Below are 26,636 nucleotides of genomic sequence, written 5' to 3' on the forward strand. Positions count from 1 at the left end.
GTCATTAGACACCGAGTCTTATTTAAATTTTCTGTTTTAGCAGTCCTCTGCTGTAACCACGTCAGTGGGGAAGATGGGTGCTGATTCTTTACTACCTGTTATAGAATTCCTAAGCTCCCCATCCTAGCTCTTTCTCTCTCTGGGAAGCAGGGCTGGGGAATCTCTACTACCTCATAGAGGTGGAAATTTCTACCACCTTGTTGCCCCCACTCATGATGGGGGCTGTGGTGGTATTGAAGGTACCACCTTACTGATGGGTGATAGTAATAGCCCAGGCTCCCTACCCAGTCTGCCAACATCACGTTGAGGAGGAGAGGTGCTTCATTATTGCTGGGAGGGAGTAAACATCAAGACCTCTCAGGTGGTGTACATTGACACTCCAATGATCACCCTTTTAAAAAAAGCGTTTTTTGACATCTTTTCTTGAAATATAATTCTCATAGCATACAATTCACCATTTTTTTTTTTTGAGTTGGAGGCTGGAGTGCAGTGGCATGATCTTGGCTCACTGCAACCTCCACCTCCCGGGTTCAAGTGATTGTCCTGCCTCAGCCTCCCAAGTAGCTGGGACTACAGGCACGCACCACCACGCCCAGCTAATTTTTGTAATTTTAGTAGACGGAATTTCACCAGGATGTTGGCCAGGTTGGTCTCGATCTCCTGACCTTGTGATCCTCCCACCTCGACCTCCCAAAGTGCTGGGATTACAGGCATGAGCCACTGTGCCCAGCCTGCAATTCACCCATTTTAAGTGTATAATTCAGTTGGTTTAGTATGTTCAGAGTTGTGTAATCATTACCACAATGATAATTTAGAACATTTTCATCACTCCATAAAGAAACCCCTTACCCATTAGCAGTTATTCTCTAATCTCCCTACCTGTAACCCCCTGGCAACCACTAATTTACCTTCCTTCTCTATGGGTTTGCCTATTCTAGACAGTTCATATAAATGGAATCATACAATATGCACCCTTTGTGTCTGGCTTCCTTCACTGAACATAATGTTTTCACCTTTCATGTTGTAGCATGTATCAGTACTTCATTTCTTTTTATGCCTGAATGATACTACATTTTATCAGTATACCACATTTTGTTTATCTGTTCATCATTCGATGGACATTTGAGTTGTTTCCACTTTTGAAGTATTATGAGTAATTCTGCTAAATGCTATGAACATTCAGGTACAAGTTTTTATGTTGATGTATATTTTCAGTTGTCTTGATTAGACACATAGGAGTGGAATTGTTGGGTCATATAGTAACTCTACTTAACCATTAACTATTTAAAGAACTACAAGGCTGTTTTCTAAAGGGGCTCATCATTTTTCAGTCACACCAGCAATATATGAGAGTGTTTGAAATTTGTTATTGCTGTGAGCACCACCAGAGACTTCAAATTCTTCTAGTGACCCTGTTTTTGTCCCTCCTCTTGGCTTAAGGTCTCTTTATGCTTGTCCTCATAGGAATTTTGTCTCTTGCAGCTCTCCCAAGCTGTTAGCCAATGTTATTATCCCTGAAGTCTTTAGCATAGTAGAGGGCATGGGGGAAGGGCAGCATTCTCTAATCTTCTCATTAATTCTTAGCCTTTAGGGTCCATAGTGGTCTGGTTTTGGGGGTGGAGGTGGTGGTGGGGAATGTAGTCTTTACAGGTAGAGCTTTTTTGCCCCTGCCCCCATTCACTTATTGCCCTGTAGTAGGTATCTTCTGATGTTCTCAGCCTTTGTCCTTGAGGTTCTCTCTCCTGTAGATTAAGGCTTTTTGCCCCTTAGGTAACACAGGGAGGCTGAGGCTGGATGCTTTCCCTTTTCCCAGCAGTAGTGAAATTATACCATTGCCCTCACTTGATACCTTTCTCCTGCAGATGAAGCCTTTTTTTTTTTTTTTGGTAAGGGAACCAGGATACTAAGCACCGAGTACCCAGGCAGCACTGCTCTGGTGCTTTCTCCAGGTACCGCCCCCCTGGTCCCACCCCGTCTTCCCTGTGCGAGCCTAATTGCGTTCCTAAAGAAAAAGCTTTCAAGCAGGTGGGGCTCCCCAGTAACTACAGCCCCCAGGAACTTCATATTCTCATATCAGTCCCCATGTAGCATCCAGCGATTCAAAATTTCTAGTTTAATGTTCCTGCTGTGGCTTCTGCCACAGGTAAACAAATGCTCTGCCCTGTGTCTCCCTGCAGGCACCTGTCTCTCCAAATTGGCTATTTATGTTATGATTCATTTCTCTGATGGATTCATGAAAATTTGTTAATTTGCTGCCCGTCCTGCCATTTGCTTATTATAAAGATGGGAGGCTTTTTGTTTTGTTTTCTGACTACAGGTCTGAGATAAAACCAGAATTCTTGAGCCTTGTGATTTTACTAGGAATTAGTCACTGAAGTACAATATAAATTATCCTTTTTGCAGGGGATTAATTGGCTGCATTAAAAGATACATATTTTCTTTGCTTTTTAGTGTATCAGTGAGATTCTTATGCATCCCTCCCTCTGATTTAACCTGTAGAGAAGAGTATCTAAGGATATGTGAATCCCCTGTATGGTTCAGGGGCTTTGTGTACCTTCTGGAAATTGTATACAGATTTTTAAGGGTATGCTTTTGTTATTTTTTTTTTTCTGAGATAGTAGCATTCAACTGATTCTTAAAAGGGCTTATACTCATAAAGGGTTTTGTTTTGTTTTATTTTGTTGTTTTAATCCCTAGAAAAAGTACATAGTAACTGGCTGGGTGCTGTGGCTCATGCCTATAATCCCAGCACTTTGGGAGGCTATTAAAAAGTCTTCCATTCTTTATCAAAAGCCAGGATATTTTCGCCTACTAGTCTGGCGTGTAAAACATATCAAACTTCCTTAAAACATTGACTCTGGCCAGTTGCGGTGGCTTATGACTGTAATCCAGCACTTTGGGAGTCTGAGGTGGGCGGATTATGAGGTCAGGAGTTCGAGACCAGCCTGACCAACACGGTAAAACCCCATCTCTACTGAAAATACAAAAATTAGCTGGGTATGGTGGCATGTACCTGTAATCCCAGCTACTCAGGAAGCTGAGGTAGGAGAATTGCTTGAACCTGGGAGGCAGAGGTTGCAGTGAGCAGAGATTGCGCTATTGCACTCCAGCCTGGGTAACAGAGCAAGACTCCATCTCAAAAAATACAAAAAACCACACATTGACTGCATATCATCTGTAGGCCTGGAGTCTGATTATGCAACACTTTCATAGCAACAGAATGAAAGCTCATATATTTTAATTCAATGGAGAGCACTACATACTCTCTAGTAAAGCCTGTTTACATCATTGTACCTATATTTCTAACAAGCTTAATTATTTGGTTTTCTGACCCACAGAAGATAAAAAGCATTAAACTGCAAGCACATACTTGTTACACAAAAAGGGACACTGAGGAAAGGGAGACTAATTTGTAAAGCAGCCTTCAAATGTTATTTCTTGTGCGAAAATTGCTCAGATCTCTAAATCAGACTTTGCTGCTCCCTTCTCCATTACGCCTCTGTTTGATATGGGGGAAAGGGAATAATCCAACTTAAGCAACCCAAAGGTACATTGCTTTATAGTAATTGATGTTGCAGTTGGTGTTAGCCCATAGCCATCAAAATGTTCTATTTATTCTTTATAAGAAACCTGAGAATTATTTTAAACTATTTGAAAAATATTTCCATGTGCTTTAAAGTTTTAAATTTAGAAGTTGAATAAGCTTTTTGATTCATTGAAAAAAATCAACGTGGGATGCAATATCTTGACAATACTAGGTACCTTTGTTAACAAGAACAGAGTTTTTAAGTCTTTTAGGCACATTGTTCTTTGCTAAGTTTTCTCTGTTATTCTTCTGGATAATCTGACAACTTCTTTGCTTATGATTGTATAATTATAATTAATTCCTTTTGCTTAAATATAATTACCATTTGGTGGCTGTTTTATGCTTTTGGGGTGACATGTCAGTTTGTGGTCAGTAATACATAGTTTTAGATTTCAGTGACTGAATCAAAATCGATCAATCTCTCTGCTTTATTCACATGGACCAGACAGTGTTCCTCTTTGTGTCATACAGGAAGTTAATGTTTTGACTTTTCCTATGAAAAATGTCACAGAAATGTTCAGACTAGCTGTGCTTTAAAAAACTGCCAATTGAGAGATGTTAATGAGAGCAATAAAAGCCAGAGTTGTCTGCAAAGGGCATTTTCATTTTGTGGCTCTGGCAGGTTAAGCATTGATGTTCTAATTGAATTCATAGTGAGGCCTCCTTTGTTTCTGCAAGCATCTGACAGGCCAGATGTGCACACAGTGTTGGGCTTGGCATAGCTTCTGGACTGTATGTTAGCCAGTGAATCCCCTCTTTGACCATAAATGAACAGTTATCTGAAAAGTACAAAGCCTTTTTGTTTCAGGAACTTTTGGGAAAACTACCAGTGCATGTAAAATAGACACATTATTAAGAACTTGTAAAACTTCTCAACTTCATTACCTAGAAAGGTCAGGGTCAGCATATAGATCCCTCCTTCATTATCTTTAATTTAGCAACAAATGGCTAAGTTTTATTTTGTGAAGTTTCTACATTATCTTGTGGCCTTTGGAATGTTAGTTAAAGTTCCTGATGGAGCTCTTGCTTGGGAACCCTGTCTTTGGGAGCCAAACCATGCACATTTTAACTGGGCTATGAACTCATATCTCTCTTACTCCATTAACAATTACTTTATGGACTACACAGAAGAACTCAGTTATATATTTCTTTCCAATTTTAGAAGGAATGCTACGACGATGATAGTAAAAAATAACAGGATCTAGCATTTATTTAGAAATTACTATGAGTTCCATACCATGCTTAGTTCTTTATGCAAATTCAACTATTTAATCTTTGCAACAACCCCTATGAGGTGAGTGTTATTATCCGCATTTTATAGACAAGTTAAGACGTAGAATTTGGATAACTTGCTGAAAGCTCCTCAGTAGTGAAACCAATATACCACTCCAGGTGGTCTGTCCCAGACTCATATTCCTTTAAGATTTTTTAATTATATAAAATATTTGCCTGCTTCAAACTTCAAACTGTAAAACAAAAAATATGGAGAGATCCCAGCTAGATTCACTCAACTATTTTGGTAACTTTTCTATAAGTCTCTCTCCCTTCCCTGTTTTCTTCTCACTCTGCAGAGTTAACCCTTTTTGTTGTTTTTGGTTTATTCTTTTATTGTTTCATTATGAAAATACATACAAATATGTATGCATGTGCCACTGTTTGTATATAAAACTCTCCTCACTAATCAGGATATGCTATAGTTATTTTGTTTTCAGTTTATGAACTTGAAAAATGTGTTTTCTTATCAGAAGCAAGTTAATAAGACCAGTCTGGTAAATATATTTTATATCACTTTGCAGATATCTTCTGCCTGAGTACTGAACTGACATTCCCATCCATTCAACATTTTATGTTCTGCCTCATGCTTGAGATGTTTGAGTTCTATAGCAAGATAAAGCAGCCTGTCACACTCTGCCTTAAGTAAAAATACTTCTCTAGAAAACTTAGATCTCATGCTCTTTAATCTGGCTAGCTTGTAAATTTGAAATTGGGCTTATCGTATGCCTGCTGTTTTTCTCTAAAGGAGAAGGGAAAATTATAATAGTCATTGGATTTAGTTTTAATTTGCTTAAGAAAAACAGGTGTGTATTGGTTGGTGTTTCCCAGACTTCACCTTCATGGTGGTTTGGGTATTTCTGAAGCCATAGACAAGGCCCAGATTTCATTGGCCTCTGCTTTTGTGTATCTTCTTTGTCTAGAGTCTTCAAGTTACTCTTCTGTTTGGTAAGCATGTGTATAGTTTTATAGGGCTATAATGGCAAATTAACACAAACAAGGTAGCTTAAAACAATAGGAATTTATTATTTCACAGTGTGAAGGCCAAAACTAAATCAGCGAGTCGTGCTCCCTCCATAGGTTTAAGAGAGAGTCATTCTTTGCCTCTTCCAGCTTTTGGTGGATGTCAGTATTCATTGATTTGTGGATCAGTGAATCACTCTAATCTCTGCCTCCATGATCACACTGTCTCCTCTTCCATTTCAAATCTCCCTCCACCTTTCTCTTGTAAAGACTAAGAGCCTACTTGGATATTCTAGAATGGTATCTTCATCTGAAGATTCTTTTTTTTCTTTTAATTTTTTATTGCATTTTAGGTTTTGGGGTACATGTGCAGAACATGCAAGACAGTTGCATAGGTACACACATGGCAGTGTGTTTTGCTTCCTTTCTCCCCTTCACCCACATTTGGCATTTCTCCCCAGGCTATCCCTCCCCAGCTCCCCTACCCCTGCTGGCCCTCCCCTTTTCCCCCCAATAGACCGCAGTGTTTAGTACTCCCCTCCCTGTGTCCATGTGTTCTCATTTTTCATCACCCGCCTAGGAGTGAGAATATGCGGTATTTCATTTTCTGTTCTTGTGTCAGTTTGCTGAGGATGATGTTCTCCAGATTCATCCATGTCTCTACAAAGGACATGAACTCATCATTTTTGATTGCTACATAATATTCCATGGTGTATATGTGCCACATTTTCCCAATCAAGTCTATCATCTATGGGCATTTGGATTGGTTCCAGGTCTTTGCTATTGTAAACAGTGCTGCAATGAACATTCGTGTGCATGTGTCCTTATAGTAGAACGATTTATAGTCCTTTGGATATATACCCAGTAATGGGATTACTGGGTCAAATGGAATTTCTATTTCTAAGGCCTTGAGGAATCACCACACTGTCTTCCACAATGGTTGAACTAATTTACACTCCCACCAACAGTGTAAAAGTGTTCCTTTTTCTCCACATCCTCTCCAGCATCTGGCGTGAGAGGTATCTCAATGTGGTTTTGATTTGCATCTCTCTGATGACCAGTGATGATGAGCATTTTTTCATATGATTGTTGGCCTCATATATGTCTTCTTTTGTAAAGTGTCTGTTCATATCCTTTGCCCATTTTTGAATGGGCTTGTTTTTTTCCTGTAAATCTGTTTGAGTTCTTTGTAAATTCTGGATATCAGCCCTTTGTCAGATGGGTAAACTGCAAAAATTTTTTCCCATTCTGTTGGTTGCCGATTCACTCTAGTGACTGTTTCTTTTGCCGTGCAGAAGCTGTGGAGTTTGATTAGGTCCCATTTGTCTAATTTGGCTTGTGTTGCCAATACTTTTGGTGTTTTGGTCATGAAGTTCTTGCCTACTCCTATGTCCTGAATGGTTTTCCCTAGATTTTCTTCTAGGGTTTTTATGGTGCCACGTCTTATGTTTAAGTCTTTAATCCATCTGGAGTTAATTTTAGTGTAAGGTGTCAGGAAGGGGTCCAGTTTCTGCTTTCTGCACACGGCTAGCCAGTTTTCCCAACACCATTTATTAAACAGGGAATCCTTTCCCCATTGCTTGTTTTTGTCAGGTTTATCAAAGATTGTATGGTTGTAGATATGTTGTGTTGCCTCCGATGCCTCTGTTCTGTTCCATTGGTCTATATCTCTGTTTTGGTACCAGTACCATGCTGTTTTGATTACTGTAGCCTTGTAGTATAGTTTGAAATCCTGTAGTGTGATGTCCCCCCTCTGTGTTCTTTTTGCTTAGAATGGACTTGGCTGTGCGGGCTCTCTTTTGGTTCCATATGAAGTTCATGGTGGTTTTTTCCAGTTCTGTGAAGAAAGTCAATGGTAGCTTGATGGGGATAGTGTTGATTCTGTAAATTACTTTGGGCAGTATAGCCATTTTCACGATATTAATTCTTCCTAACCATGAACATGGAATGTTTCTCCATCTGTTTGTGTCCTCTCTTATTTCGTTGAGCAGTGGTTTGTAGTTTTCCTTGAAGAGGTCCCTTACGTTCCTTGTGAGTTGTATTCCTAGGTATTTTATTCTTTTTGTAGCAATTGTGAATGGCAGTTCGTTCTTGATTTGGCTCTCTTTAAGTCTGTTATTGGTGTAGAGGAATGCTTGTGATTTTTGCACATTGATTTTATATCCTGAGACTTTGCTGAAGTTGCTTATCAGTTTCAGGAGTTTTTGGGCTGAGGCGATGGGGTCTTCTAGGTATACTATCATGTCGTCTGCAAATAGAGACAATTTGGCTTCCACTTTTCCTATTTGAATACCCTTTATTTCTTTTTGTTGCCTGGTTGCTCTGGCTAGAACTTCCAGTACTATATTGAATAGGCGTGGTGAAAGAGGGCATCCTTGTTTAGTGCTGGATTTCAAAGGGAATGCTTCCAGTTTTTGCCCATTCAGTATGATATTGGCTGTTGGTTTGTCATAAATAGCTTTTATTACTTTGAGATACGTTCCATCAATACCGAGTTTATTGAGGGTTTTTAGCATAAAGGGCTGTTGAATTTTGTCGAATGCCTTCTCTGCGTCAATTGAGATAATCATGTGGTTTTTGTTTTTGGTTCTGTTTATGTGGTGAATTACGTTTATAGACTTGCGTATGTTGAACGAGCCTTGCATCCCCGGGATGAATCCTACTTGATCATGATGGATAAGTTTTTTGATTTGCTGTTGCAATCGGCTTGCCAATATTTTATTGAAGATTTTTACATCTATGTTCATCATGGATATTGGCCTGAAGTTTTCTTTTCTTGTTGGGTCTCTGCCAGGTTTTGGTATCAGGATGATATTGGTCTCATAAAATGATTTGGATTATTTGGAATAGTTTCAGAAGGAATGGTACAAGCTTCTCTTTGTGTGTCTGGTAGAATTCAGCTGTGAACCCATCTGGACCTGGGCTTTTTTTGTGTGGTAGGCTCTTAATTGCTGCCTCGACTTCTGACCTTGTTATTGGTCTATTCATAGTTTCAGCTTCCTCCTGGTTTAGGCTTCGGAGGACACAGGAGTCCAGGAATTTATCCATTTCTTCCAGGTTTACTAGTTTATGTGCATAGAGTTGTTTGTAATATTCTCTGATGATGGTTTGAATTTCTGTGGAATCTGTGGTGATTTCCCCTTTATCATTTTTTATTGCATCTATTTGGTTGTTCTCTCTTTTCTTTTTTATCAATCTGGCTAGTGGTCTGTCTATCTTGTTGATCTTTTCAAAAAACCAGCTCTTGGATTTATTGATTTTTTGAAGGGTTTTTCGTGTCTCTATCTCCTTCAGTTCTGCTCTGATCTTAGTTATTTCTTGTCTTCTGCTAGGTTTTGAGTTTTTTTGATCTTGCTCCTCTAGCTCTTTCAATTTTGATGATAGGGTGTCAATTTTGGATCTCTCCATTCTCCTCATATGGGCACTTATTGCTACATATTTTCCTCTAGAGACTGCTTTAAATATGTTCCAGAGATTCTGGCATGTTGTATCTTCGTTCTCATTGGTTTCGAAGAACTTCTTTATTTCTGCCTTCATTTCATTGTTTATCCAGTCAAAATTCAAGAGCCAGTTGTTCAGTTTCCATGAAGCTGTGCGGTTCTGGGTTGGTTTCTGAATTCCCAGTTCTAACTTGATTGCACTATGGTCTGAGAGACTTTTTGTTATGATTTCAGTTGTTTTGCATTTGCTGAGGAGTGCTTTACTTCCAATTATGTGGTCAATTTTAGAGTAGGTGTGATGTGGTGCTGAGAAGAATGTATATTCTGTGGATTTGGGGTGGAGAGTTCTGTAAATGTCTATCAGGTTTGCTTGTTCCAGGTCTGAGTTCAAGCCCTGGATATCCTTGTTGACTTTCTGTCTGGTTGATCTGTCTATTATTGACAGTGGAGTGTTAAAGTCTCCCACTATTATTGTGTGGGAGTCTAAGTCTCTTTGTAAGTCATTAAGAACTTGCCTTATGTATCTGGGTGCTCCTGTATTGGGTCCATATATGTTTGGGATCGTTAGCTCTTCTTGTTGTATTAATCCTTTTACCATTATGTAATGGCCTTCTTTGTCTCTTTTGATCTTTGTTGCTTTAAAGTCTATTTTATCAGAGATGAGAATTGCAACTCCAGCTTTTTTTTGCTCTCCATTTGCTTGGTAAATCTTCCTCCATTCCTTTATTTTGAGCCTTTGTGTATCCTTGCATGTGAGATGGGTTTCCTGGATACAGCACACTGATGGGTTTTGGCTTTTTATCCAATTTGCCAGTCTGTGTCTTTTGATTGGTGCATTTAGTCCATTTACATTTAGGGTTAATATTGTTATGTGTGAATTTAATACTGCCATTTTGATGCTAGCTGGCTGTCTGGCCCGTTAGTTGATGTAGATTCTTCATTTTGTTGATGCTCTTTAGCATTTAGTGTGATTTTGGAATGGCTGGTACTGGTTGTTCCTTTCTATGTGTAGTGCCTCTTTCAGGAGCTCTTGTAAAGCAGGCCTGGTGGTGACAAACTCTCTGAGTACTTGCTTGTTCGCAAAGGATTTTATTTTTCCTTCACTTATGAAGCTCAGTTTGGCTGGATATGAAATTCTGGGTTGAAAGTTCTTTTCTTTGAGGATGTTGAATATTGGCCCCCACTCTCTTCTGGCTTGTAGAGTTTCTGCCGAGAGATCTCCTGTGAGTCTGATGGGCTTCCCTTTGTGGGTGACCCGACCTTTCTCTCTGGCTGCCCTTAGTATTTTCTCCTTCATTTCAACCCTGGTGAATCTGACGATTATGTGCCTTGGGGTTGCTCTTCTTGTGGAATATCTTTGTGGTGTTCTCTGTATTTCCTGCATTTGAGTGTTGGCCTGTCTTGCTAGGTGGGGGAAATTTTCCTGGATGATGTCCTGAAGAGTATTTTCCAGCTTGGATTCATTCCCTTTGTCACATTCTGGTACACCTATCAAACGTAGGTTAGGTCTCTTCACATAGTCCCACATTTCTTGGAGACTCTGTTCATTCCTTTTTGTGCTTTTTTCTCTAATCTTGGTTTCTCATTTTATTTCATTGAGTTGATCTTTGACTTCTGATATTCTTTCTTCTGCTTGGTCAGTTGGACCATTGAAACGTGTGCATGCTTCGCGAAGTTCTCGTATTGTGTTTTTCAGTTCCTTCAATTCATTCATATTCCTCTCTAAGTTATCCATTCTTGTTATCATTTCCTCGAATCTTTTTTCAAATCTTTTTTCAAGGTTCTTAGTTTCTTTGCATTGATTTAAAACATGTTCTTTTAGCTCACAAAAGTTTCTCATTATCCACCTTCTGAAGTCTAATTCCGTCATTTCGTCAGTCCTTCTCTGTCCTGCTTTGTTCCCTTGCTGGTGAGGAGTTTTGGTCCTTTGTAGGAGTCGCGGTGTTCTGGTTTCGGGTGTTTTCCTCCTTTTTGCGCTGGTTTCTTCCCATCTTTGTGGATTTATCCACCTGTCGTCTGAGTAGTTGCTGACTTTTCGATTGGGTCTCTGAGTGGACGCCCAGATTGTTGATGATGAAGTATTTCTGTTACTTGGTTTACCTTCTACCAGTGTAGCCCCTCCACTGTAGGACTGCTGAGGTCCACTCCAGGCCCTGCTTGTCTGGGGTGCACCTATAGCGGCTGTGGAACAGTGAGGGATGCTATCAGTTTCTTCTTCTGCTATCTTTGTCCCAGAATGATGCCTGCCAAATGTCAGTCTTCTGGATATAGAGGGGTCAGGGAGCTGCTTGAGGAGACAGTCTGTACTTTATAGGAGCTCAAGTGCTGATCTGTGAGCTCTGTTGTTCATTCAGGGCTGTTAGGCTGCTACATTTAATTCTGCTGCAGCAGAATTCATAAAAAAAAAAAACCCTTTTTTTCTCAGATGCTCTGTCTCGGGGGGTTGGGGTTTTCTTTATGTGTCCGTTGCACTGTCCTGCCCAGCTAGGAGGCAGTCTAGTCACTATTTGCCTTCCGAGGCTCCGCCCTGCTGGTGTGAGGTCTGCCCTGTTTCTACAGGCTCTGCCCTGCTGCTGCGGTCTCCGCCCTGCTGCCACAGGCTACGCCCTGTGGCGGAGTCTCTCTCTTGTGGCGGGTTGCCTCGGCAACGGCAGGCTGCATCAGCAATGGGAGTGTACCTCAGTAGGGGCGGGTTGCCTCGGTAATGGCAAACGCCCCTCCCCCACCGAGCTGCACCATCCTGGGTTCAGCTGTGCCCGCAGTGAAACTCTCCACCTGGAGCGTTTGAAATCGCCGTTTTGTTTGTCCCACTGCCCTGGCCCAAACAGCATTTCCCTGGAATCTCCTAGCCTGGCTCCCTGTCCAAGTCCCGTTCAATCAGATGGATATGCCAATCTGCCCTCTCAAGTCTCAGATTGCCGGTTCAACAGGGCACCCGGACCAGTGCGCTTTGTGCAGAGTGCTGTGGAGTGCCACTGCACTGCAGCACTGGCCACCGGCTGCACCAGCCGCCAGCTGCACCAGCCAAAACCGCTTCGCTCACATCCCACGTCTCTTTTATTCCTGGGAATTTCCCCGTTCTGTGGGCACCAAGGATCCATCTGGAAATGCGGCCCTGACTCACCCTCCACGCATTCACCGAGAGCTTCAATCCTGGGTTGTTCTCACCGCGCCATCTTGAGTCAGTCTCACTTGTTGCTTAATTTAAGAGAGTTGAGGATTGTTTGCACAAACTGTTTTGAGTAACCTGTATTGTTGTTTTAAATTTAAAGAGCCCAAGAAAATAATTCAGGAAGGACTCCATTACTTTTTCTTAAATCCCAAATAAGTTGACTTCCTTGTCAGTACTTCAAACCTTTCCAAACAGAAGTTGATTTGGCCATTTAGGAAGTTAGAGATGTTTCTTTTGTTGGAAGTAGAGTGGATGAGGATGGCCTTTTTAAAAGGAGAACATTGAATGGTATCAGTTACATAGTGATGGTCTTCTCAAGATATGTGTAATATCTTTCCAGGTGTTCCGGAAGGACCTCATCAGTGCCATGAAAATTCCAGATTCTCACCACATTAATCCTGATAGCTATTACCTCTTTGCTGATACATGGAAGGAAGAATGGGAAAAGGGAGTCCAGGTACCAGCCAGTCCAGACACTGTTCCACAGCCTTCTCTCAGGTATTTGCATGCGTGTACCTTTGACTTAGAGAATGAGTGCTCTCACAGTTATCTGTGTGCTGCTTGAAGAGAAACTTAAGAGTTGCTCACAATACATTTATAGTACAAATTCATACCATGTTCACCAATTCACTCAGACCAGTGGTATATTTTACCACGCTGTAATACATCAGTAGTTAAAGTCAGACTTATGTATTTAGGGACATAGTATGTGCCCATTCATAGGATGAAACCATTTGAAATCCAATCTGAAATTATGATAAAATTTTGGAGACAAGGATTTCCAACCAAGTCTGACTTAACAGTCAGCAGCACTTATTAGTCTTCTGAGAGAAACAGAGTTAATTACATAATGCCTGTCTTAGTCTGTTTACCATTATTATAACGATACCTGAGACTGTATAGTTTATAAAGAAATATTTGGCTCACAGTTCTGGAGACTGGGAAGTCTAAGGACATGACAGCAGCTTCTGAAAGGGACTTCTATACTGTGTCATAATATGTCAGAAAAGAGGAAGGACAAGTGAACATGTGTTTTAGAGCCCACAAGAGTGAGCCAAGCTCACTTTTATGATGACCCACTCTTGTGAGAGTTAATTCACTCCTGCAGGATCTCATTCCCACAAGAACTAACTGCTGCTATAACAGCATTAGTCAATTCATGAGAGCTCCACCCTCAGTACCCAATTATCTCTTAAAGACCCTACCTCCCAACACTGCCATGTTGGGAATTAAGGTTCCAATACACAAACTTTTGGGGACACATTCAAACTATAAAAACACCTGTGGGAAGTTGCAATATAATAGGGCTTTAACGTAATGGTATGTATAAATAGAGGGCCAAAAACACAGAGTTTGTAAAATGCATAAACCCAAATAAAAGGGGATTACTAAAATAATTGAGTTGACTATAAGCACATGGCCTTCATTTACATTAGACCTGAGAAGAAAATTGAAGTAGGAGAGGGCTTTGGTTTTGTAGAAAGAGGAGAGAAGGACTTTTCTGCCAAAGGAAGTAATAAGTTAAGCTCAAGAGTAGTGACTGGTTTTGGAAGCCATTTTTTCTTTCTGGTCTTTGTGTTTCCAGTACTTTACACAAAGGTTGGCATTAAATAAAATGTTCAGTAAAAGTTTGAGTGAATGAATAGAATATAATGTAGAATGCCAAATAAAGGGGCTAGTGGGACCTGCTGGTTACTGTAAGAAATTGTAGATCTCATTGTACATCCATCTATTTCTATTACATGTTAGATATTTCTAAGAGCAGAGATAACATCGTTGAATTCTCTGCTCCTAGTACTAGGTTCTTAATACCTAGTCATGCTCCAGAAATGCTTGTTGGAATCATTTTGAGAAGCTGAAGCTGTCCTACCCACAGAGAGGCTGTCCATACTCTGTTAAGGAAAGCTCCACAGCCTTGCTCAACAAATGTCCCAAAACTCACTAGCTCATCATCAGCACCATCTCCTGCCTCCTAAAAATCAGAATATCATCATGAATGAACATAGGAGTTGAGCATTTTCATGTCCTTGTTGTCAGTATTTTTATACAGCAATAGCAGCTTTAGTGCCAAGTTGACCATCACCATTCATTGTTACTCCAAGGATTATTGAGAGTGACTAACATCTTGACTTTGGTCTTGTTCATAAGTCAGTATCAATTGTCTACTCATTGGAGGTGATTTTAATCTTTTAGGCTAAGTGGAAAACGGCCAGCATACCACTTTAAAAATGTTATCTGATGAGTGAGCCATGGATGATAAATAGGGTAGTAAGAATGAAGCAACAGTTTAAGAACAGTAATTTAATTTAAAAAAAATTTTTTGAGACAGGTCTCTCTCTGTCACTCAGGCTGGCATGCAGTGGTATGATGTCGGCTCACTGCAGCCTCCGCCTCCTGAGTTCAAGTGATTCTCGTGCACCAGTCACCTGAATAGCTGGGATTACAGCCACATGCCATCATGCCTAGCTAATTCTTGTATTTTTAGTAGAGACAGGGTTTCACCATGTTGGCCAGGCTGGTCTCAAACTCCTAGCCTCAACTAATTTGCCCACCTTGGCCTCCCAAGTGCTAGAATTAAATATGTGAGCCACCACACCCAGCCTAAGAACAGTAATTTTAGGAACTAAAAGTTTCACTTGTACTCAAATCTAAGGATATGCACTCCTAATTCACATGTGGCTTCAGTGCTCTAATACTTATTCCATGGGCTTCAAATATTTACCATTATAACTGCTGAATCTTTGTTGAATCTCTTCTGTTTCCCGTAATTCTTTGCTTGTCATATGAAACTCTTAATTTTAATAGAACAACAAGGCGGGCTATTAAATTATTGATCTTACTGAATTCCTTAATGAAATTCTGAACTGGTTGCTCTTGGTAGGTATATCAGTTTTTATTTTTCAGAAAATATCAGCTGGGCACAATGGCTCATGCCTGTAATCCCAGCACTTTGGGAGGCCAAGGTGGGCAGATCACAAAGTCAGGAGTTTGAGACGAGCCTGGCCAACATAGTGAAACCCTGTCTCTACTAAAAATACACACAAAAAAATTAAGCTGGGCATGGTGGCAGGCGCCTGTAATCCCAGCTACTCAGGAGGCTAAGGCAGGAGAATCACTTGAACCGGTGAGGTGGACGTTGCAGTGAGCCAAAATCGCACCACTGCATTCCAGCCCAGGCAACAAAATGTTATGATGAGGGGGAAAAAAAAGAAAATATCAATAGGACTTGTACTGTAGTATATAGCCTTTCCTATGGAACAGTAATTCTCAAATTTTAGGGTACACCAGAATTATTGGAGGGCTTGTTAGAACAGATTTCTAAACCTCACCCTAGTTTTTTATTCAGTAGATCTGAGGTATGAGGTCTGAGAATTTGCATTTCAGACAACTCCCAACACAATGCTGATGCCACTAGTCTGGGGATGACACTTTGAGAACAATTTTGTTATGGAATATGTTTACCTTATTTCCTGAATTTAATGGAGATCTCCATACTTTTATCATCTTCCTTGGATTTCCCTTTTGGCTTTCAATATGAGCCAGCCATTTTGGAGGCTCCACCTATTTGGGATTTGGCTGGAGTACCTAATTTCCTTAACTACAGCTGCTTATTGCAGCAACCCTTAACTAACATCATTTTGTATGGGTAAAACAATATCTTGTGATTTTTTTACTTTCTAGATTCTGTAAGTCACCTTAAAAAGTAAATCTTTGTGATATGAAATTATATTGGAACATTAATAAAGAATTTGTTTTCATGTCCTTCAACAGATTTTTGAATTCAAATAACTTCAATTAACATTTTTAAGTACTACATAAATTCAGGCCTATTTAGCCCCATGGTATGAAGTTACTCTCAGACTTGTCTTTTATCTAGGAGCTAGATAAAAAGGTTTTTTGACAGAGCTTCTTATTTGCCATACATATACTCTTTTCAGTGACATGTATCTTTGTCTTTTGCCTGTTTTCTAATCAGATTCTTTGTTTTTTACTATTCTATGTTAAGAATTACTTACAAATTTGAGATACGAATCTATTGTCAAATATGTGGTTTGCAAATATTTTTTCCCAGTCTGTTTATAGATTGACTTTTCATCTTGTTAACATTGTTGCTCACAAAGTAAAAGTTTGTGATTTTGATAAAGTTCAATTTACTGATTTTTTTTCTTTTGGAGCATGCTTTTAATGGCATGCTGTGAACTTTTCCCCTAGCTTTGTGTCTCAAAGATATTCTCTATGTTTTCTTTTAAGAGTTTTATAGTTTTACGTTTAAATGCATGAACCATTTTGAATTAATTTTTTTTTTGAAACAGAGTCTCGCTCTGTTGCCAGGCTAGAGTGCAGTGGCAGGATCTCTGCTCACTGTAACCTCCGCCTCCCGGGTTCAAGTAATTCTTCTGCCTCAGCCTCCCTAGTAGCTGGGACTAGAGGTGGGTGCCACCATACCCAGCTAATTTTTGTATTTTTAGTAGAGACGAGGTTTCATCATGTTGACCAGGATGGTCTCAATCTCTTGACCTTGTCATCTGCCCACCTCGGCCTCCCAAAGTGCTGGGATTACAGGCGTGAGCCACCACACCCAGCTCATTTTGAATTAATTTTGTAGAAGATGTGAGGCATGGGCCAAAATTTAAAATCAGGTAAATTATTTCTTCCCACTTTATTCATTTTTCGAAAGTGCTGTGGCTATTCCGCTTTCTTTGTCTTTCTATTCAAATTTTATAATAAGCTTGTCCATATATACAAAAAATCTTGCTGCATTTTCATAAGGATTGCATTAAACCTATATCACTTGGGGAAATTTGACATCTTTGCTATGCTGAACCTTCCAATTTTCCATTTATTTAGATCTTTGATTTCTTTCATCAATATGATGTTTTTAGCAAATGAGTCCGATACACATTTTGCTAGATTTATACTTGTATTTTTTAAGCAATTGTTAATGGTATTGTATTTATAATTTTGGTTTCCACATGGTCATTGCTAGTATACAAATACAATCAATTTTTGTGTGTTGATCTTGTATTCCTGTAACCTTGCTGAATTACTTAGTTCTGGCAGTTTTATTTTTTAAAAAAACAGATTCCTTAGGATTTTCTGTGTAGACCATCATGTCATCTACAAATAAAGATCATTTTATCCTCGCCTTGTTCCCAATCTTAGGCGGAAGGCATTCGTTCTTTCAACATATTACGTATGATGTTAACTATAGGGTTTTTTGTTGATGTTCTTCTTCAAGTTGAGGAAGTTCACCTCTACTCCTAATGTGTTGTAGTTTTTTTCATAAATGGGTTTGAATTTTGTCAAATGAAATTATCTGTATCAAGTGATATGATCATGTGATTTTTTTCTTCAGCCAGTCAATATTATAGATTACATTGATTTTTTTGAATATTGAACCAGCCTTGCATCACTGAAACAAACCTGAGTATTAGCTTGGGCTGCCATAACAAAATATCACAGGCTGGATGGCTTAAACAACAGAAATTTATTTCTCAAAGTTCTGGAGGCTGGAAGTTCTAGATCAAGATCTTACAGAGTTCAGTTTCTGTTGAGGGCTGTCTTCCTTGCTTGCTGCCTTCTCACTGTGTGCTCACGTGGCCTTTTCCTTATGATCTTATTTAAGCTTAATTTCCTCCTGTAAGCCTTGTTTCAAAATACAGTCACATTGGAGATTAAAGCATACAGATTTTGGAGTTACACAATTCAGTTCATAACACCAAATTGATTAGGGATCATCTATTTTTTTATACTGCTTGATTTAATTTGCAAATATCTTGTTGGAAATTTTTATGTCTATATGCCTGAGGACTATTGACCTGTAGTTTTCTCATTTTATATATATATATATATTTTTTTTTTTTTTTTTTGAGACAGGGTCTCACTCTGTTGCCTAGCCTGGAGTGCAGTAGCACCATCTCGAGCTCAGCACCTCCTAGGCTCAAGTGATCCTCCCACCTCAGCCTCCTGAGTAGCTAGGATTATAGGTATGGACCACTACGCCCAGCTGACTTTTTTATTTTTTGTAGAGACAGTGTTTCACCATGTTGCCCAGGCTAGTCTCAAGCTCCTGACCTCAAGTGGCCCTCCAGCATTGGCCTCCCAAAGTGCTGGGGTTACAGGCATGAGCCAGTGCACTCAACCTCTCATGATACTTATATCTGTATTGTTTCAGAGTAATACCGTCCTTATAAAATTAGTTGTGAAATAGTCCTTGGTCTTCTAGTTTTTGGAAGAAGTGGTGTACAACTGGGGTTAATTCTTATTAAAATGTTTGATAGACTTCTCCAATGAAACACTCTGGACCTGGAGACTTCTCTTTTGGGGATTTGCTTAACTATAAATTTGAGTTCTTTTTGTTTTTGTTTGAGGGCTTGCTCTGTCACTCAGGCTCCAGCAAAATGGTACGATCATGGCTCACTGCAGCTTGAACCTCCTAGTAAGCCCAAGCAATCCTCCCACCTCAGCTTCCCAAGAGCTGGGACCATAGGTATGTGCCGCCATACCTGGCGAATATTTTAAGAATTTTTTGTAGGGATGGAATCTTCCTGTGTTGATCAGTCTGGTCTGAAACTCCTGAGCTCAAGCAATCTTCCCACCTCAGCCTACCAAAGTGCCAGGATTATAGGTATAAGCCACTGCACATGGCAAATTTGAATTCTTTAATAGATAATTTGGATAGCCCTGTAACTATTTCATATTGGGTGAATTTTGGTAGTTTGTACTTTAAGGTACTGGTTTGTTTAAGTTGTCAAATTTACATGTATAGAATTGTTCATAGTATTGCCTGTGTTGCTTTCATTTTAAAATTCAATCTTGGCCAGACTTTCACTTTCAAAAAGATGGAGTAGGTGTGCTTTTCCCTATGCCTCCCACTAAGTACAATTAAAAACCCTGAGCATTTTATATAATGCAAACATAAGACTTTGAAAGATCAGGAGAAGAAAGCAAAACAGCTAGAGTCCTTGAGACCTGAGGAACAACCCAGTTTTATGTTCCCTGGGATTTCTTTTTGCTACCAGAGTTGGTGCTGGAGAAGCTAGCAACCCAGAAGTACATAACCAGTAAAAACAAAAAATGAAAAAAAGAAACTAAGAAAAGCCTCTCCTCTCCAGCCAAATGACAAGAAAAGGGACAGACTATCAAAACAGAAAACTTTTATTATCTTATTTTATTATTTTTTTTGAGACTGAGTCTCTGTCCCCCAGGCTGGAGTGCAGTGGTGCCATCTCCACTCACTGCAACCTTCACCTCCTGGGTTCAGGTGATTCTCCTGCCTCAGCCTCCCAAGTAGCTGAGATTGTAGGCACACACCACCACACCTGGATAATTTTTGTATTTTTAGTAGAGATGGGGTTTTACCATGTTGGCCAGGCTGGTCTCAAACTCCTGATCTCAGGTGATCTGCCCACTTCTGTCTCCCAAAGTGCTGGGATTACAGGAGTGAATCACCATGCCCGGCCAACACAACAAAGTTTTAGACAGAAAACTCTTCACCAAACACCACAGAAAAATACTTTGGACCACCCCAATCTTCTCCAGCAAAAATGGGGTAGGGCCTAGACAGCAGTAGTGTACCCTGTCTAGGGTTGTGTTAGGAGACAAGTGGACAGTCAGGATTTTCACCTCTGCTCAGCAGTGTCAGTGGAGGCCATGCAGGAAACAGTAGCAAGGCATTCTTACCAATCTCAGTAATGGAGGTATCAGTGGAGGCCTAGTGGGGAGCCAAAACTCTCAGCCCCACCCAACAGTAACAGGGAGTCCCTGGTCTCAGATGTGGACACAGGCCAAATGGTGAACTAGGTCTTCTACAACCACCTGGTGGAAACAAGGCCATGCCCCTAACCCTGATCTCCAGCCAGATAGTGTCATAGGAAGCCAGCCAAAATCGAAGGTTTGCGTAAGATCCAGAGTCTCATAATATAATACCCCAAATATCTAGGTTTCAATAAAAAATTACTCATTGAGAATCAGGAAGATCTCAACTTGGTCAAAGACAAACAGATGCCAGTACCAAGATGACAGATATTAAAATGGTTTAGCAAAGATTTTAAACAGCTAACATAAAAATGCTTCAGTGACCAATTGTGAACATACTTGAAACTAGTAAAAAATATCCCTCTTTCATTCCTAATATTGGGATTTTTGTCTTCTCTTTTTTCCTTGCTATAGGTTGGTCCGTTATCTTGATCATTTTGCAGAACACTCTTTTTATTTTTCTGTTTTGTTTTTAGAGACAGGGTCTTACTCTGTCACTCAGGCTGGAGTACAGTGGTGTGATTACAGCTCACTACATCCTGGACTTCTTGGGCTCAGGTGATCCTCCTGCCTCAGCCTCCTGAGTAGCTGGGACTACAGGTGCATGCCCCGCTGGACTAATTTTTTTTTTTTTTTTATAGAGACAGGGTTTTGCCATGTTGCCCAGGCTAGTCTTGAACTCCTGGGCTCAAGCAATCCACCCACCTCAGCCTCCGAAAGTGCTGGGATTACAGGTGTGAGCCAGTGCGCCTGGCCTATTACTTTTCTTTTTTTAAATCTCATTGATTCCTGGTCTTTGTTATTTTTATTCTTCTTACTTTTGGTTTATTTTGTTCATTTTTTCTCGTTTCCTGTATTGAGGGCTTAACTTATTGATTTGAAGCTTTTTCTCTTGTATAGTGTAAGCATGTAGTACTATAAATTTTCCTCTCAGCACCTGCTTTAACTGTGTCTCATAAATTTTGATATGTTGAATTTTCATTTTCATTCTCTTAAGTGTATTTTTTTAAACTTCTCTTGAAATTTCTTCTTTCACCCATGGATTATTCAAAGTGTGATTTTTGGTTTCCAAGTATTTGGAGATTTATCTTTTTGTTACCGATTTCTAGTTTTCTTTCTTTTCTTTTTTTTTTTTCTTAAAGAGATGAGATCTCACTGTATTGTCCAGTCTGGTCTCCTACTCCTGGGCTCAAGTGATCCTCCCAACTTGGCCTCCCAAAGTGCTGGGATTATGGGTGTGAGCCACTGCACATGGCCAGTTTCTAGTTTTGATTCCACTGTGATCAGAAAACACACTCTATGTAATTTCAGTTATTTAAATTTGTTTAGGTTTATTTTATGGCCCAGAATATGGTCTGTCATGGGACATGTTCCATGGGTGCTTAAAAATAAATTTCAGTTCAAGCAGTTCTGTTAGTTGGTGGTGGTGTTGAGTTCTTCTGTACCCTTGATGATTTTCTGTTTATTGATTCTATCAATTACTGAGAGATGTTGAAGTCTATAACTATAATCGTGGATTTATCCGTTTCTCCTTTGAGTTCAGTTCATTTTTGCTTCACATTTTAGAGCACTGTTGTTTGGTGCACACACATTTATGATTGCTATGTCTTCTTGATGGAAGGATACTTTTATCATTATATAATATTCCTTTTCATCTCTGGTAATTTTCTTTACTATGAAGTCTATTTTATCTGATGTTAATATAGTCACTTTTTCTTTTGAGTTATGTTTGCATCATATGTCTTTCTCCATTATTTTACTTTCAACCTACTTATGTTCTTATATTTTAAGTGTGTTGTATTTAGACAACATATATTTGGATCATATTTTTAAATTCACTGTGCCAATCTGTCTTTTAATTGGTTTAGACCACTTATGTTTTATGTAATTATTAATATGTTAGTGCTTCAGCATGCCCTTTTGTGTGTGTGTGTGTGTGTGTGTGTGTGTGTGTGTTCTGTTTTTCATTTCTCTATTTTTCCTACCTTCCTTGGAGGTTCCCTGAACAAACTACCAAACTCACCCCACGTGAAATAGATCATTTGAATAGCCCCAAAACTATTAGTAAAATTAATTTGTAATTAAAAACCTCCCCTAAAAATATCTCCAGGCCCAGATGGTTTCACTGGTTTTAATCCTACCAAGCATTAAAAGAAAAGTGATAACAGTAGAAGAGAAATTTGAATCAAAGATGAATTGAGTTATAAAAGAAATAGCTAACCATGGGAATATGAGGATATGCTGCTGTTTTAGAAGCTCTAGATTTAGAGCAAAAAAAAACTTAGTGAAGACAAACTTATGGACATAAATGAAGAAAATGGTTATGGTGAAAAGAATGAAGATGTCCCAGAGGAAGTAATACTAGTGAAAAAGTGCACATTAAAGGAATTCTTGGAAATATTTTACAACATTGAAAGCACAAAGGACAAAATTTTGGAAACTAATTCAAACTTAGAAGGGAATATGACAGTTTGCCAAGAGATAGAAAAGGTACTTCTCCATGTTGTAAGTTATACGATGAAAAGGAGTTAAGCGGTACTCTTGATAAGTTTTTACAAAGAAATAAAAGTATAATTCTCATTGTTTCTAGTATTTCAAATTACATACTGGTTTTATTATTTTTTGTTTTCTAATTACATTTTTTGTTTTCCTATATGTTTATAGTCGATGGAAAAACAGCTTTTAATATTTCGACAAAATCTTTAAAGGTCATTAAACAACGATAGTTTTGCCCATTGTTTATTAAGATTGCTTTTCACAGTTTCAGCTTGCACAGTCATTTTTACAATACCATACCACCATGCAAAGCAAGGACTGTCTGGAATCTTTAGTGACAGAAAGCAGATCATTGGATTTCTGGTAGGAGACACAAAAGCAGGAGGGTACAAGGCAACTTTTGGGGGCGATGCACACATTATCTTCATTGTACTGCAAGTTGCACAAATGTATATGGATGTGTGTGTGTGTCAAAACTTAATTTATACATTTAAAATCTATACAGTTTATTGTGTGTTGGTTATACCCCAATCATGTGTATGATGAATATAATACTTTTGTATTCATATATACACATAAATACATCATAAATATTTATATGAACAGTAATCACAAGTAGAGGTATGTATATGTATAGATGGGTAAGAAAATATGATAGTGGGGTTGAGTGTGGTGGCTCACACTTGTAATCCCAGCACTTTTGGAAGCTAAAGTGGGAGGATCACTTGAGCCCAGGAGTTCAAGACCAGTCTGGGCAATGTAGACCTTGTCTATACAAAAAGTAAAAAAAATTAGCTGAGCATGGTGGCATGCACCTGTAGTCGAGCTCCTCAGGAGGCTGAGCTAGAAGGATCACTCAAGCGTGGGAGGTTGAGGCTACAGTGAGCCATGATCATAGCCCTACACTCCAGCCTGGGTAACAGAGCAAGACGCTGTCTCAGAAGGAAATGTGATAGTGGCTACACAAAGACACAATCATGGGTGGTTAGGAAAGGAGAAAGACAAGATGTGACTATAAACTACCTAAGGGCCAAACCCCTACTGATCAGATAAACAGGTTTTCAATAAATATGTGTTGTTGTAAGGAGAATAAGACAAAAGGACACAGAGGAAAATGGTGGTGGTTAATTAAGAAAATTTGTGAAGAACCAAAATATAAGTAAGAAAAACAAAGATGAGAATAGGAGGGAATTAAGCCTTCCATTTTCATTGTTTGCATTTCTTTCTTTCTTTTTTTATTTTTGAGACAGGATCTTACTGTGTTGCCCAGGCTGCAGTGTGATGGCACAATCACAACTCACTGCAGCCTTGACCTCCCAGGCTCAAGGGCTCCTCCCGCCTCAGCCTTCCAAGTAGCTAGGATTACAGGCACACACCACTGTGCCTGGCTAATTTTTGTATCTTACAGAGATGGGGTCTTCCTATGTTGCCCAGGCTGGTCTCAGACTCCCGGGCTCAAGCAGTTCTCCCACCTCAGCCTCTCAAAGTACAGGGATTACAGGTGTGAGCCACTATACCTAGCCTACTTGCCTTTCTTATACTAAAATAAAAAGATTTTTTCACTTTCTCAAGTACTTGATTGAAAGAGTTTAATATAAGTAGACATACATTATAACTGATAAATGATGTTGTAAGTCAAAATAGGAGAATGGGAAGTAGGGAAATTTTACTGTTTCTCAGTCAGATCAAGTTCTAAGTCATGACCACTGTGGTTTTCATTAATGTGCAGCTTGCTTTTCTTAGATTTTTTAAAATGAGATAATTCACCTATTGTAAAGTTTTTAATCAAGATAGAATTCACATACCATAAAATTCACCCTTTAAATTGTGTGGTTGTTTTTAGTATATTCACAGAGTTATGCAATCATCATCCCTATGTAATTCCAAGGCATTTTTATCACCCTAGAAAGAAATCCCACATCTGTTAGCAGTTACTAGTCATTCTTCCCTTTCCCCAGCCCCTGGCAAACACTGTATTACTCTGCTAGGGCTCCCATAACAGAATACTACAGACTGGGTGATTTAAAGAACAAAAATTTATTTTTTCATAGTTCTAAAGTCTAGAAATCCAAGATCAAGTTGTCTTCAGGGTCGATGTCTGGTGAGGCCTCTCTTCCTAGTGTATAAACAGCCACCTTCTCACTGTGTCCTCACATGGCCTTTCCTCTTCTGTACATGTACACCGTTTGTGGGGGCGGAGCTCTGGGGTGTCTTCTTATAAGGACACAAGCCTTATCAGACTAAGGCCCCATCCTTATGACCTCTCTTAACCTTCATTACCTACTTAATAGGCCCTGTCTCCAAATATAGTCACATCACAGGTTAGCTCTTTAACATATGAATTTGAGAAGGGCCTATTCAGTTCAGAACAACTACGGGTCTGCTTTCTGTTCTTATTGGGTCTGCCCATTCTGGACATTTCATATTATTGGAATCATACAATGTATGGTGTTTTGAGTCTGACTTTTTCATTTAACATAGCATTTTGGAAGTTCATTAATGTTATATGTATCAGTATTTTGTTACTTTTATGACCATATAACATTCTATTATATGGATATACCACATTTTGTTAATCCATTCAGCAGTTGATGGATATTTGGGTTTTTTCCACATATGGACTGTTAACGAATAATGTTGCTATAAACATCCTCTTACAATGCAATTTTTAAAAAAGTTTTAATCAGGTCTTCTAGAAGAGAATTCATACAGGTTTTTGAGTGCACATATGTTTTCATTTCTCTTGGGTACATACCTAGGAATAAAATCATTGAGTCATTCCTCTAACATTTTGAGGAATTGTCAATCTATTTTTATAGCATCTGCAACATACATTCCTGTCAGTAATGTGTGAAGGTTACATTTTCTCCATATCCTCACCAATACTTGTTATTATATCTTTTTCTTATAGCCTTTCTAGTGAGTATAAAGTGTATGCAACTGTGATTATGATTTGCATTTGTCTAATGGCTAATGATGTTGAACAACTTTTCTTGATGTCCTTCTCAGCCATTTATATTGAATGGCTCTCTTTTGAAGAGACCTTCTCTACTTTATTACAAAAAAAGCCTTTATGAGGTCAGAAAACACAAGATTTATCTTTTTTTGTCTTCTATGAAATGCTGCCATTCACACAGCCAGAATGAATCATCAGTTCAATTCTTTAAGTCCCATCACATTCATTTGTGTATATATGTCCTTGGCTGCTGAAAATCTGACCCTTTAATTAGTAGGGCAACAAAGTTCCCTGACCAGCAATGTTCTAGAATGTCCCTTTTTAAATTTTTTATTTTATTTTTATTTATTTATTTTTGAGACGGGGTCTCACTCTTGTTGCCCAAGCTGGAGTGCAATGGTGCGACCTTGGCTCACTGCAACCTCTACCTCCAGGGTTCAAGAAATTCTCCTGCCTCAGCCTCCCAAGTAGCTGGGATTACAGGGATGCACCACCATGCCTGGCTAATTTTGTATTTTTAGTAGTGACTGGGTTTCTCCATGTTGGTCAGTCTGGTTTCGAACTCCCGACCTCAGGTGATCTGCCCACCTTGGCCTCCAGGAGTGCTGGGATTACAGGTGTACGCCATCACACCTGGCCTGTCCCATTTTTTAATACTGCATCCATGCACACCTCCTACATTATCTTTGGAGAAATTATTCAGATCCTTAACTCAATTTTTTTAAATGGGCAGTCTTTTTGTTGTTGAGTCATACGAGTTCTCTACATATTCTGGATAAAGTCTTTTATTAGAAATATGATTTGCAAATATTTTCTCCCATTCAGTTGATTGTCTTTTTACTTTCCTTATGGTGTCCTTTGAGGAACAACAGTTTTTAATTTTGGGCCAGGTGCAGTGGCTCACACCTGTAATCCCAACACTTTGGGAGCCTAAGGTGGGAGGATGGCTTGAGACCAGGATCTCAAGGCCAGCCTAGGCAACATAGCAAGACC

General features: G+C 39.3%; 1 protein-coding gene across 5 annotated transcripts in view; it reads left to right on the plus strand.

The window, feature by feature from the left end:
- The window catches only part of JADE3 (jade family PHD finger 3), a 160,422-nt gene that overhangs the window by 83,841 nt on the left and 49,945 nt on the right, over positions 1 to 26,636 (plus strand). For all 5 annotated transcript variants that reach the window (XM_035287811.2, XM_035287812.3, XM_035287809.3 and 2 more), the window contains one exon: positions 12,774 to 12,931. In XM_035287811.2, coding sequence (XP_035143702.1) covers positions 12,774 to 12,931 — 158 coding nt within the window. The remainder of the gene's footprint in view (positions 1 to 12,773; positions 12,932 to 26,636) is intronic.

The sequence above is a fragment of the Callithrix jacchus genome, chromosome X, assembly GCF_049354715.1.
Source record: "Callithrix jacchus isolate 240 chromosome X, calJac240_pri, whole genome shotgun sequence".
Classification (NCBI taxonomy): Eukaryota; Metazoa; Chordata; class Mammalia; order Primates; family Cebidae; genus Callithrix; species Callithrix jacchus.